This window comes from Ornithorhynchus anatinus, chromosome X2 (assembly GCF_004115215.2).
Source record: "Ornithorhynchus anatinus isolate Pmale09 chromosome X2, mOrnAna1.pri.v4, whole genome shotgun sequence".
NCBI classification, from domain to species: domain Eukaryota; kingdom Metazoa; phylum Chordata; class Mammalia; order Monotremata; family Ornithorhynchidae; genus Ornithorhynchus; species Ornithorhynchus anatinus.
The window spans coordinates 27811273-27825378 of NC_041750.1; the positions used below are offsets into that span (position 1 = coordinate 27811273).

Genomic DNA, 14106 nt, shown 5'->3' on the forward strand with positions numbered 1-14106 from the left:
TTATCATGTATTTATATCATTATTATTATTATTATTATTATTAACACCTCCACCCCAAGAACAGCCCGACACAGCTTCCCTCCCCTCGTCCGTCCTCCTTCTTCCCTCCCAACCCCGGGGAGGCCCCCGCGGCTGCTGCGATCCGGGGGCGAGGCCCGCCCTCGGCCCGCGTTCCCGGTGGCTTCCGCCGGCGGGAGTTCACTCCGGCCGGGAATCCGGCCGGTGCCGGGGGCGACTTTATTCCCCCCGGGGTCCGGCGGGGTCTCCGCCGTCCTCGGTTCCCAGCTCTTCTGGCGCCCTTCGGAGTTGGTCCTCCACGCTCCCGGGGTCATCGGGAGGGTCCCCGTCGCCCTCCCCGGGCGGGCCCGGCCGGCGGTAGGTCCGGGGGGTGACGTCGTCCTCTTCTCGGGGGCCCCGCCCCTTCTTCCTCTTCCTCCGCCTCTGCTCCTCGGCCAGGAGGTCCGGCAGCTGCGGGTTCCGGCCGCCGTCCCCCCCGTCCCGCCGCCTGTCCTTCCTTCTCTTGTACTCCGCGATCTGCTTCAGGAGGGCCGCGCGGTCGATCCCGAACAGGTTGGTCTGGGCCTCCGCCGGAGGCTGGGCCTCCGCTTCCCTGGGGAGACGGGAGGGGAGGATGGTCCTTGGGCAGGGACTCTGTCGGGTGCTGCGCTGCCCTCTCCCGAGCCCCGAGGACGAGCGCTCCGCATACAGTCGGCGCTCAAGAAATCGGGCGATGGGTGACGGGATAATCATCGTCACCGTGACGACGGCATCCGTTCAGCGCCCGCTACGTGCCCACCGCTCTCCTGAGCGCTGGGGGAGATACGAGGTGGTCCCACGTGGGGCTCGCCATCCCCACGGGGGGGGGGGGGGGGGCACCGAGGCACGGAGGGGCGGAGCGGTCGCGCGGCAGACGGGCGGCGGGGTCGGGATCGGCACCCACGTCCCGTGCCTCCCAGGCCCGGGCCCTTTCCGCTGCTGAATGACGGAGCGGGTCTCCCGACTCTACCGTATCGCGGCTACGGCCCGGGGCCTGGGAGTCAGCGGGACCTTGGATAAGTCACTTGACCGCTCTGGGCCTCGGTTCCCTCGTCTGTAAAACGGTGGACTGAGACCGCGAGCCCTAGGCGGGAAGCGCCGGGTACGGTGCCCTGCACCCGGGAATCGCTCAGTCGACACCGCCGCGTGCCAGGGACGGCGTCCAACCTGATTAGCCCGTAGCTATCCCGGCGCTCGCCACCGCGTCCGGCACGACGTGAGCACTCCACCAGCACCGCCGCCGTCATTATTAGACCGTATTCTCCCACGGGGTCAGGACGGTGCTCCGCACAGGGTAATCGGTCGGCGGTACTTACCGAGCACGTGATGATAACGATAACGATAGCGGTTTCTCTGACTGTTTAATAAACGCCGTTAAAAAAAGAAACAACAAACAGCCGCCCACGGGGCCCGATTCTACCGGCCACCCGCTGACTCCCCGGGGCCCGACCCGGGCCTGTTCCTTGAGCGCTCACCGTGTGCAGAGCGCCGTACTCGGGGCACGAGAAGGAACCCGGGAGGAAAACTCACCCGAGAGGAGGCCGGTCCTCGTGGCCCTGATCTTCTGGAGGCCCGAAGTCGGCAACTCGCAGTAACCTTTCCACCTGGAAAGGGGACGAGGCGACCGCGCGGCCGCACCCGGGGGCTGGACCGACGCCCGGGGCCCCGGGGCCGAAGCCCCCTTAGCCCCCGAGCCCCGGCCGACAAGGACACCGGAGGATCCGTTCTTCGCTCCGTCGCATTTACCGAGCGCTTACCGTGTGCAGAGCACCGCGTTAAGCGCTTGGAGGGTACAATATGATAAAAAGAGGATGCCCTTCCCGGCCCACGGCGAGCTTAGGGTCCAGACGGGGAGACGCTAACGTCCCGGGGCCACCGTCGAACCCCGCCCGCGCCGTCCGCCCGGCCCGGGGCCGGCTCACCTCCGATCTGGCGGCGTCTTCCCTGTCCCGGACGAAGACGACGGGCGGGACGTTCTGCAGGATCCGCTGGGTGATCAGGAGGTGCCTGAGGGAGACGGGGACGTCCGCCGGCCGCCTCGGGGTCGAGGCCGCGGGCGAGGGGCGCGGGCACCGCGTCTGACCGAATCACCGTCTGCTGATTCGGCGCTTAACTCGGACTGAGTCCTCAACGCCGTTATCACCGTCACTTAACACCGGCAACTCTCGCGCCAAGAGGCGGCGGGGCCCAGGGGACGCGGGAGGACCCGGGTTCCGATCCCGGCCCCGCCGCTCGTCGGCTGCGCGGCCCGGGGCGAGTGCCTTCACTCAGCCTCGGTCACCTCCCCTGTAAAACGGGGATTAACGCGGTGAGCCCCAGGCGGGACGGGGGCCCGGTCCAACCCCCTCTGCCTGCGTCTCCCCCGACACTCAGGGTCCGGAACAAAACGAGCGCTCGACCGATACCATTTCGACGGAAACCACACTGCACGTCCCGGATGTGGCGGGAAGTCTGGGATTTGCGCCCGCCCTCTGGCCCCCCACCGCCCCGCCAGCTCTCCGCGGGCAGGGAGGCTGCCCGCTCACCGCACGGGACTCTCCCACGTGCCGAGGACCGCGCCCCGCGCCCCGCGCGCGTTCGGAAAATAGCACGGTTTGGCGGACTGGGTCACGCTCGCCCTCACGGCCCGCGATACCCTTCCCCGCGCCCCGGGCCGCGGGAGACCGGGAGGCTCCCGGCGGCGGTACCTCATGCGCGGAGCGGTCTTCCGCAGAACGGCTTCTACGTGGTCGTTCTTCTCCACGGACGGCACGGTCTTCCAGTATACCCGGCACACGGAGAAGTCGGGGGAGAGAGACACCTGACGGCCCCCGCACGCACGCAGACACACGTGTACACGGACCCCAGAAGAGCAGAAGGTAAGTAGATTTCGGGGCCCCGGGCTTTGTCTCCCCAACCAGCTTCATCTCGGGGGGACGGACGGGCCCCAGGCACCAGCTTGGCACAAAGTGCTTAACGCATTTCAAAGAAAACTACTACTATTATTACCAACTGTCACAGACTGTAAAGTCGTGATGGGCAGGGAACGCGTCTGCTGGTTCTGTTGTATTGTGCTCTCCCAGGCGCTTAGTACGGTGCACTGCACATAGTAAGCGCTCCATAAATACAACTCATCATCTGCTCCTCCTCTTCCATGCTCCCTTCCTCCTACTTTTCCATTCTCCCCTTCTTCCTCCTCCTCCTCCTCCTTTTCCGTTCTCCCTTTCCTCCTCTCCTTTTCCATTCTCCCCTACGTCCTCCGCCTCCATTCTCCCCTTCTTTCTCCTTTTCCATTCTCCCCTTCTTCTTCCTTTTCCATTCTCCCCTTCTTTCTCCTTTTCCATTCTCCCCTTCCTTCTCCTCCTCTTCCATTCTCCCCTTCCTTCTCCTCCTCTTCCATTCTCCCCTTCCTTCTCCTCCTCTTCCATTCTCCCCTTCCTTCTCCTCCTCTTCCATTCTCCCCTTCCTTCTCCTCCTCTTCCATTCTCCCCTTTCTCCTTTTCCATTCTCCCCTTCCTCCTCCTCCTCTTCCATTCTCCCCTTCTTTCTCCTCTTCCATTCTCCCCTTCTTTCTCCTCTTCCATTCTCCCCTTCTTTCTCCTCTTCCATTCTCCCCTTTCTCCTTTTCCATTCTCCCCTTCCTTCTCCTCCTCTTCCATTCTCCCCTTCCTTCTCCTCCTCTTCCATTCTCCCCTTTCTCCTTTTCCATTCTCCCCTTCCTCCTCCTCTTCCATTCTCCCCTTCTTTCTCCTCTTCCATTCTCCCCTTCTTTCTCCTCTTCCATTCTCCCCTTCTTTCTCCTCTTCCATTCTCCCCTTCCTTCTCCTCCTCTTCCATTCTCCCCTTCTTTCTCCTCTTCCATTCTCCCCTTCTTTCTCCTCTTCCATTCTCCCCTTTCTCCTTTTCCATTCTCCCCTTCCTCCTCCTCCTCTTCCATTCTCCCCTTCTTTCTCCTCTTCCATTCTCCCCTTCTTTCTCCTCTTCCATTCTCCCCTTCTTTCTCCTCTTCCATTCTCCCCTTCTTTCTCCTCTTCCATTCTCCCCTACGTCCTCCGCCTCCATTCTCCCCTTCTTTCTCCTCTTCCATTCTCCCCTTCTTCCTCCTTTTCCATTCTCCCCTTCTTTCTCCTTTTCCATTCTCCCCTTCCTCCTCCTCCTCTTCCATTCTCCCCTTCACCCCCCCTTTCCACTGTCCCCTTCCTCCTCCATTCTCCCCCTTCCTCCTCCTTCTTTTCCATTCTTCCCGCGCCCCCCCCCCCCCCCCCCCCGGTCCTCTATTCTCCCGTTCCTCCGCATCCATCTGATTTTTCCTCTTCCTCCTCCTCCTGATCACCGTGAGGACAGGACACTGTCCCCGGGAGATCGGCGGAAACAGACACCCTGCCGCCCCAGGCGTTCCCCGCCCCCGGCAGTACGGTTCTGAAGCACCCACCTTGGTGAGCTCCACGTTCAGGTCATAAAGGTCGCCGTCGATTTCCCAGTTGGACACCAAGTCGGTCAGGGCCTGGTAGAGCAGGCCATCCAGGGCTCGCTTACGGATGCTCTCCTCTTTCCTCGTCTTGGGGGCGACTGCCTTCACCAGCTGATCCAGTTTGCTGGGTCTGTACATCTTTCACGAGACAGTCGATCGAGGGCATCTACTGAGCGCTTACTCGGTGCGGGGCGCTGTTCTAAGTGCTCGTGAGAGTAGGATCCGACAGAATCTCCCTCTGCTCCTCCCCCTTCCCCTCAGCACTGTGCTCGTTTGTCTATATTTTTATTCCCCCGTTTATTCTGTTAATGAGCTGTCCCTCCCCTTCATTCTATTTATCGTGATTACGTTGTCTTGTTTTTGTCCGTCTCCCCCGATCAGACCGTGAGCCCGTCACTGGGCAGGGATGGTCTCTATCTGTTGCCCAAGTGTCCGTTCCAAGCGCTCAGTACGGTGCTCCGCACATAGTAAGCGCTCAATAAACACTAGCGAACGAATGAATTGGCCGACGCGTTCCCCGCCCGTAACGAGCTGACCGTCCGGGGGGGGAGGCGGACGTTAATTTGAATATTTTATACGATTTAAAGCTAGGTACCTAAGTGCTGCGGGGTTGGGACGGGGCGAATATCAGACGTCCGAAGGTCGCAGATCCAAGTGCACAAACGAGGCGGAAGGGAGAGCGAGCCGGGGAAAAGAGCGTTTAAGCGGGGAAGGCCTCTTGGAGGAGACGTGACCGTAATCGCGCTCCGAGGGCGGGGAGAGCGACGCGTCCGGGCCAGCACTTAGGAGGGGGTTCTCGGCACCTACCGAGCGCTCGACAGGTACCACGATCAGTATTACCCTTACCGCTTTAAAGGGCTTCCTTTCGCATCACCTCGAGAGGACTACCTTTTGAGCACCACCCACCCCCGCCGCGGCAGCGGGAGGGTGGACCCCGAAGGAGACGGAAGCTTCGGCCCAGTCTGGTTACCCTGAGCCCTCCTTTTATTCGTCCCCCCCCTCCCCACAGCCCTTCCGTCCGCACCGCTCATTTTTAGTCATTCCATCGTGTTTACTGAGCGCTTACTATGTGCACAGCACTCTGCTAAGCGCTTGGAACGGACAAATCGGCAACAGATAGAGACGGTCCCTATTTATCCCTCCTCTCAACCGTCAGCTCGTCGTGGGCCGGGAATGCGTCCGTTCTGTTATACGGTCCTCTCCCGAGCGCTTAATACAGTGCCCTGCACGCGGTAAGCGCTCAATAAATAGGACCGATTACTCCGGGTACCCGAGGGTTCCCCTCTTCAAAGCCCTCCTGACAGCTCACCTCCTCCAGGAGGCCTTCCCAGACCGAGCCCGCCCTTTCCCTCTGCTCCTCCCCCTTCCCCTCCCCACAGCACCTGGGCCGATTTGTATATATTATTTATTGCTCTATTTATTTTATTAATAATGCGTATATAGCTACGATGCTACCGATCCGTTCCGACGGCATCGATACCTACTTGTTTTATTCTGCTCCCCCGTTTAGACCGCGAGCCCGCTGAGGGGCAGGGACCGTCTCTCTCCGTGGCCGCACTGTACGCTCCGAGCGCTCAGTCCAGTGCTCCGCACACCGTAAGCGCTCAATAAATACGACCCGACGGACGAATCCCGAACTCTCCGCTTCCCCCGAGCAAACTATCTCGTCCCCCGGGAGGTCTCCGCGGGCCCGGGCGCCTCCGGTCGGACGTCCGCCTCCCGCCGGCGTGGAAGTCCCCCGCCGGCTCGGGGCCACGTGGGGAGTCTAGTGCAGCGCCGGGGCGCTCGACGGGAGGCCGAGGGCGACGGGGGACCCGGTCACGGGTGCCGGAGTCGGGGCGGGGTGGTCCCGGCGGCTCGCTGGCTCCTCTACTTACGTAGTGGGTTCCCAGGGAAGACCCTTCGTACCAGAACTTCTTCCTGCGGGGGCAACAGTCGACACCGAGAGACGGCAGTTAACGACGGAGCTGACGGAGCCCCGAAGAGGTGCCGGGGGCCGGGATGGAGACCCGGTCCCCGGCCCGCGCGGGGCTCACGGTAAGCGCGTGACCAACCCCACCGTCGTTATTCCGGAAGCACTTAAATACCGCCGTTATCATGTGCCCGGCGCCGTGCTGAGCGCCGGGGCGGATACGAGAGAAGGGGATTGGGCGGAATCTCGGGCCCCTCCCCACGATAAGTGGTTCGGGTCCCGGCTGGGAACCGTAATAATAATATTTCTTCCCCGCTTACTACGTGACGAGCACTGTTCACACTGACTTGTTCATCCCAAGCGCTTAGTACAGTTCTCTGCACATAGTAAGCGCTCAATAAATACCACCGAATGAGTACTGAATGAATGTTCTAGATGCTGGGGCAGATACGGGCCGATCAGATTGGACCCGGGCCCGGGCTCGCGGTCTTAATCCTCGTTTTACAGTTAAGGCAACCGAGGCGCAGAGAAGGGCAGTCGCTTGCCCACGTGGAAAGAGCCCACCAGGCCTGGGAGTCGGCGGGTCATGGGTTCTAATCACAGCGCTGCCACTTGTTTGCTGGGTGAACTTGGATAAATCCCTTCACCTCCCTGTGCCTCAGTGACCTCCTCTAGTATAATGGGGATGGAGACCGGGAGCCCCACGTGGGACGACCCGATCACCTTCTATTCCCCCCCCAGCGCTTAGAACGGTGTTTTGCACAGAGTAAGCGCTCAACCAATGCCATCGTTACGACCGGTGACATGCCAATGTAATACATTTACATTACAATACACATACGACACACAATCTACTATATAATACGTACAACGTGTAACGTATATAATATACGATAAGAGGCTACAACGTCATAACTATAATTCTTATAATGATATATCACTATAATTACAGGAATACATCATTATAATCACAATCCTGATATTACACTACATTGTATAACACACAAGGCAATATATAATAGTATTAATTGTCATTATAATCATAGTGATATTTAATCGTATCGAGTGACAGTATAACGATGACCGATGTTATCACAATGTGACACCGCATTATAATGATACGGTATGATACGATAATACCAACATTATCATAATACATGACACGGCAATACATTACATAACATAACATATAATGATACGGGATGTGATGATATATAATACACGTTAGGGTAATATATAACGCATGATGACAATATATGATAATACACGATATGATGACATATAATACACGATACGCTGCTATAGGATAATACACGATACGCTAAAATATAATGCACGATATGATATATGATAACACACGATAGGATAACATGTGATAATGCACGATATGATAAAGTGTGATAATACACGATACACTAATATGTGATAACACATGGTATGATAAAGTATACCGCACGATATGATATACGACGACACACGATATGATGATATACGATAAAACGCGACATGATAATGTGACAATACAGGATATGATGATATATGATAATACATGATGTGATAAAATATAATGCACGATATGATAATATACGATGATGCGCACTATGGCAACATATGATAATACACGATATGATAATGCATGATAATGCACGATATGTCAACATATGATAATACACGATACGATAATATATGATGGTGCATGGTATAACACATGATAATAATAATCATAATATTGGTATTTGTTAAGCGCTTAGTATGCGCAGAGCACCGTTCTAAGCGCTGGGGGAGACACGGGGGCATCAGGTCGTCCCCCGTGGGGCTCACAGTCTTCATCCCCATTTGACAGATGAGGGAACCGAGGCCCAGAGAAGTGAAGGGACTGGCCCCCAGTCACCCAGCTGACACGTGGCGGAGCAGGGATTCGAACCCATGACCTCTGACTCCCAAGCCCGGGCTCTTTCCACTGAGCCACGCTGCTTCTCTTCTACTATCATGATAGTACATGATATGATAATATATGATACACGATATGCTACAATATAGTGCACGATATAATACACGACAATACACGATATGCTAACATACGATAACACATGATACGATAATAGATGATAAAAGATGATATGATAATAGATGATAAAAGATGATATGATATGATAAAAGGTGATATGATAATAGATGATCGAAGATGATATATGATAAAAGGCGATATGATAATAGATGATCGAAGATGATATGATAATAGATGATCGAAGATGATATATGATAAAAGGCGATATGATAATAGATGATCAAAGATGATATATGATAAAAGGTGATACGATAATAGATGATCAAAGGTGATATGATAATAGATTATTAAAGATGATATAATAGATGATAAAAGATGATATGATATGATAAAAGGTGATGCGATAATAGATGATCAAAGATGATATGAAATGATAAAAGGTGATATGATAATAGATGATCAAAGATGATATGATATGATAAAAGGTGATATGATAATAGATGATCAAAGATGATAGAATAGATGATAAAGATGATATGATAAAAGGTGATACTAGATTAATAAAGATGAATATGAAATGATAAAAGGTGATATGATAAATAGAATGATCAAAGATGATAAGAATACGGATGATCAAAGATGATATGATATGATAAAAGGTGATATGATAATAGATGATCAAAGATGATAGAATAGAGGATCAAAAGATGAGATGAATATGAATCAAAGGTGATATGAATAATAGATGATCAAAGATGATAGAAATAGATGATAAAAGATATATGATAAAAGGTGATAATAGATTATCAAAGATGATATGAAATGGATAAAGGTGATATGATAATAGATGATCAAAGATGATAGAATAAGATGATCAAGATGATATGATATGATCAAAGTGTTATGTAATAGATGATCAAAGATGATATGAAATGATCAAAGGTGATATGATAATAGATGATCAAAGATGATAGAATAGAGGATCAAAGATGAGATGATCAAAGGTGATATGATAATAGATGATCAAAGATGATATGAAATGATCAAAGGTGATATGATAATAGATGATCAAAGATGATAGAATAGAGGATCAAAGATGAGATATGATAAAAGGTGATATGATAATAGATGATCAAAGATGATATGAAATAATAAAAGGTGATATGATAATAGATGATCAAAGATGATATAATAGATGATAAAAGATGATATAATATATCAAAGGTGTTATGATGAATAGAGATCAAAGATGATATGGAATATGATCAAAGGTGATAGATAATAGAGTCAAAGATGATAGAATAGAGGATCAAGATGAGATGTCAAGGTGATTGATAATAGATGATCAAAATGATATTGGAATATGATCAAAGGTGATATGATAAGATGATCAAAGATGATAGAATAGAGGATCAAAGATGAGATATGATAAAAGGTGATATGATAATAGATGATCAAAGATGATATGAAATAATAAAAGGTGATATGATAATAGATGATCAAAGATGATATAATAGATGATCAAAGATGATATGATATGATCAAAGGTGTTATGATAATAGATGATCAAAGATGATATGAAATGATCAAAGGTGATATGATAATAGATGATCAAAGATGATAGAATAGAGGATCAAAGATGAGATGATCAAAGGTGATATGATAATAGATGATCAAAGATGATATGAAATGATCAAAGGTGATATGATAATAGATGATCAAAGATGATAGAATAGAGGATCAGATAATAGATGATCAAAGATGACGTGATAACAGGAAAGGGCTTAAGAAAGACAAGTGTTATTAGCAGTAGTAGTAGTGAGGACGTCCAACAGTTCCCTTATAATAAAGATCGGTCCCAGCGCTTAGCACATAGTAGGAGCTTAAGAAACCCCAGAATCCCGAGGATTCTGCTTCTCCTCCAGCCCCGCCCCCTCACGCACGAATGACGTCACGACGTCCGGCCCCCCCGCCAAGCCCCGCCCCTTAGACGGAGAAGACGCCACTCCGTGCCGGCCCCGCCCCTTACGCGCCGATGACGCCATCACGTCCGGCCCTTCCTACCCGAGCCCCGCCCCCTTCTACGTAAGGGACGTCCCTCCGTGCGAGCCCCTTGCGCGCCGACGACGTCATCACGTCCAGCCCCCCTCCCCCCAGCCCTTTACGCGCAGGCGACGTCATGACGTCGGCCCCCGTGACGTCGCCGCGCCGCCGCCCCTTCCTCCCGCCGGCCCCCGTACTTGGTTTTGGAGGCGAACTTCTTGAGCGGGTTTTTGGCGGCGCAGTGGGCGGGGGAGGCGTGGAGCGCTCGCCCCGAGCCCCGGGCCCAGGCCGCGCCCCGGCCGCCCCACGCGCCCCACATCCCCCGCCGCCGAGAGACCGGCAGGCCGCGCCGAGGCCCGGGGCCGCCGCCGCCGCCTCCCATTGGCCGCCGCCGGGCGGGTCCCGCCCCCCCGCTCCTCCAATGGGCTGCCGCCTTCCCCACCACGTGACGCACCTGACGTCACAACCCCCCGAGGGCGGGGCCAGGGACGAGGGGCGGGGCCCTGACGTCATCCATCAATCACATCCAGGGGCGATAACACTTCACGTTATTCGCAAACGGTAAATATTGATTACGGTCATTGTTACGGAGAAGCGGCGCGGCTCCGTGGAAGGAGCCCGGGCTTTGGGAGCCGCGGGTCGCGGGTTCGAATCCCGCCCCTTGTCAGCTGGATGGCCTTGGGCAAGTCACTTCGCTTCTCTGGGCCTCGGTGACCTCATCTGGAAAATGGGGATGAAGACTGGGAGCCCCACGAGGGACAACCCGATGGCCCTGGATCTCCCCCAGCGCTTAGAACAGTGCTCTGCGCAGAGTGAGCGCTTAACACATACCAACATTATTATTAGGAAGTCACTTCTCTGGGCCTCAGTTCCCTCATCTGTCAAATGGGGATGAAGATGTGAGCCTCACGTGGGACAACCTGATTATCCTTTATCTCCCCCAGCGCTTAGAACAGTGCTCTGCGCAGAGTGAGCGCTTAACAAATACCAACATTATTATTAGGAAGTCACTTCTCTGGGCCTCAGTGACCTCATCTGGAAAATGGGGATTAACTGTGAGCCTCACGTGGGACAACCTGATGACCCTGCATCCGCCCCAGCGCTGAGAACAGTGCTCTGCACATAGCGAGCGCTTAACAAATACCATCATTATTATTATTATGAAGTCATTTCTCTGGGCCTCAGTTCCCTCATCTGTCAAATGGGGATGAAGATGTGAGCCTCACGTGGGACAACCTCATTCCCCTGTATCTCCCCCAGCGCTTAGAACAGTGCTCTGCACAGAGTAAGCGCTTAATAAATACCAATATTATTATGAAGTCACTTCTCTGGGCCTCAGTGACTTCATCTGGAAAATGGGGATTGACTGTGAGCCTCACAGTGGACAACCTGATTCCCCTGTATCTCCCCAGCGCTTAGAACAGTGCTGCGCACATAGTGAGCGCTTAATAAATACCAACATTATTATTATTATGAAGTCACTTCTCTGGGCCTCAGTTCCCTCATCTGTCAAATGGGGATGAAGATGTCTGAAGATGTCACTTGTCAGCTGTGTGTCTGTGGGCAAGTCACGACTTCTCTGGGCCTCAGTTCCCTCATCTGTAAAATGGGGATGAAGACTGTGAGCCCCACGTGGGACATCCTGATTCCCCTGTGTCTACCCCAGCGCTTAGAACAGTGCTCGGCACCTAGTAAGCGCTTAACAAATACCAACATTATTATTATTATTATTATTAGTAGATGTGAGCCTCACGTGGGATGACCTGATGACCCCGGATCTCCCCCGGCGCTTAGAACAGTGCTCTGCACCTAGTAAGCGCTTAACAAATACCAACATTATCTTTATCATAAAGTCACTTCTCTGGGCCTCAGTGGCTTCATCTGGAAAATGGGAAGACTGTGAGCCCCCCGTGGGACCACCTGATCACCTTGAATCTCCCCCAGCGCTTACAACAGTGCTTAGAACGTAGTAAGCGCTTAAATACGTCCGTCAAAGGGCAGGGACTGTCTCTGTTACCGATTTGTCCATTCCAAGCGCTTAGTACAGTGCTCTGCACAGAGTAAGCGCTCAATAAATGCTACTGAATGAATGAAATACCATAATAATAATAATAATAATAATAATAATGATGAGATTCCCGGGGTGCAGCACCCAGATGAATCCACCAGAGGTCACTCTCACCTTATTTGGGTCAATTTTTTTTAATATTAATTTATTCAATTTATTTATTCAATTCATTCCCTCCTATTTCTTGAGCGCTTAGCGCGTGCAGGGCACCGTACTAAACGCTTGGCAAGTCCAATTTTGCAATGATTGTATTAAGTGCTTACTATGTGTCAGACACTGGACTGAACGCAGGGGCGGGCACAGGCTCATCAGAGAAGCAGCGGGGCTCAGTGGAAAGAGCGCGGGCTTGGGAGCCAGGGGTCATGGGTTCGAATCCCAGCTCCACCACCTGTCAGCTGTGTGACTGTGGGTGAGTCACTTCACTTCTCTGGGCCTCAGTGACCTCATCAGGAAAATGGGGGTGAAGACTAGGAGCCTCACGTGGGGCCACCTGATGACCCTGGATCTCCCCCCAGCGCTTAGAACAGCGCTCTGCACATAGTCAGCGCTTAACAAATACCAATATTATTAATCAGACTGGACACAGCCCAGTCCCACATGGGGTTCACAGTCTGAAGCCCCGTTTTATGGAAAATAATATTGACTTTGGGGCTTCTTAAGCGCCAAACACTGTTCTAAGCACTGCGGTGGATTCATTCACTCATTCAGTCGCATTTACTGAGTGCTTGCTGTGTGCAAACCACTGTACTAAGCGCTCGGGAGAGCACAAAATAAGAACAGATGCATTTCCTCGCCCTAATTCCAACTGTGCCTCAGTGGCAAGAGCCCGGGCTTGGGAGTCAGAGGGCATGGGTTCTAATCTTGACTCTGCCACTTTTCTGCTGTGTGACCTTGGGCAAGCCGCTTCACTTCTCTGTTGCCTCATCTGTAAAATGAAGATTAAGCCTGTGAGCCCCACGTGGGACCACCTGATGACCCTGTATCTCCCCCAGCGCTTGGAACAATGCTTGGCACACAGTAGGCGCTTAACAGATATCATTATCATTATTTAAAGATGATTTATTTAGAAGCAGCGTGGCTCAGTGTTAAGAGCCCGGGCTTGGGAGTCAGAGGTCATGAGTTCGAATCCCCTGCCACTTGTCAGCTGTGGGACTGTGGGCGAGTCACTTACCTTCTCTGGGCCTCAGTGGCCTCATCTGTCAAATGGGGATGAAGGCTGGGAGCCTCACGTGGGACCACCTGATGACCCTGCATCTCCCCCAGCGCTTAGAACAGCGCTCTGCACATAGGAAGCGCTTGATACCAACGTTATGATTATTAAAATGGGGATTAATTAAGACTGGGAGCCTCACGTGGGACCACCTGATGACCCTGCATCTCCCCCAGCGCTTAGAACAGTGCTCTGCACATAGTAAGCGCTTAACAAATCCCCCAACATTATTATTATTAAAAGGGGGGGGGGAGGGGGCCACCTGCCCATCACAAAGATGGCGCCCCCGGACCCTGGCCCTTCTATGTCGTCACTTCCGCCCGGCCCCGGCGTCAACAGGGGGCGCACTCGCGCGCGTATGATGTGGCGCATGCGCACC

At 53.0% G+C, this 14106-nt stretch overlaps 1 protein-coding gene across 4 annotated transcripts; it reads right to left on the reverse strand.

Moving 5' to 3' along the window:
* Positions 1–10797, reverse strand: RBFA (ribosome binding factor A). 4 transcript variants are annotated; one of them, XM_039910490.1, is made up of 7 exons: positions 10647–10797; positions 6364–6406; positions 4448–4624; positions 2724–2791; positions 1959–2043; positions 1567–1640; positions 1–610 (listed from the first exon to the last, which is right to left on the reverse strand). In XM_039910490.1, exons 1-7 carry the CDS (start codon positions 10766–10768, stop codon positions 238–240), a joined length of 942 nt encoding a protein of 313 aa, XP_039766424.1. In that variant the 5' UTR covers positions 10769–10797; the 3' UTR covers positions 1–237. The 4 variants fall into 4 exon arrangements, with proteins under 4 accessions (XP_039766424.1, XP_028909231.2, XP_039766425.1 ...); XM_029053398.2 differs by having other exon boundaries at positions 20–610; positions 2724–2836; XM_039910491.1 differs by lacking the exon at positions 10647–10797 and adding an exon at positions 5082–5088 and having other exon boundaries at positions 20–610; positions 2724–2836.
* Between the last annotated feature and the right edge of the window lie 3309 nt (positions 10798–14106).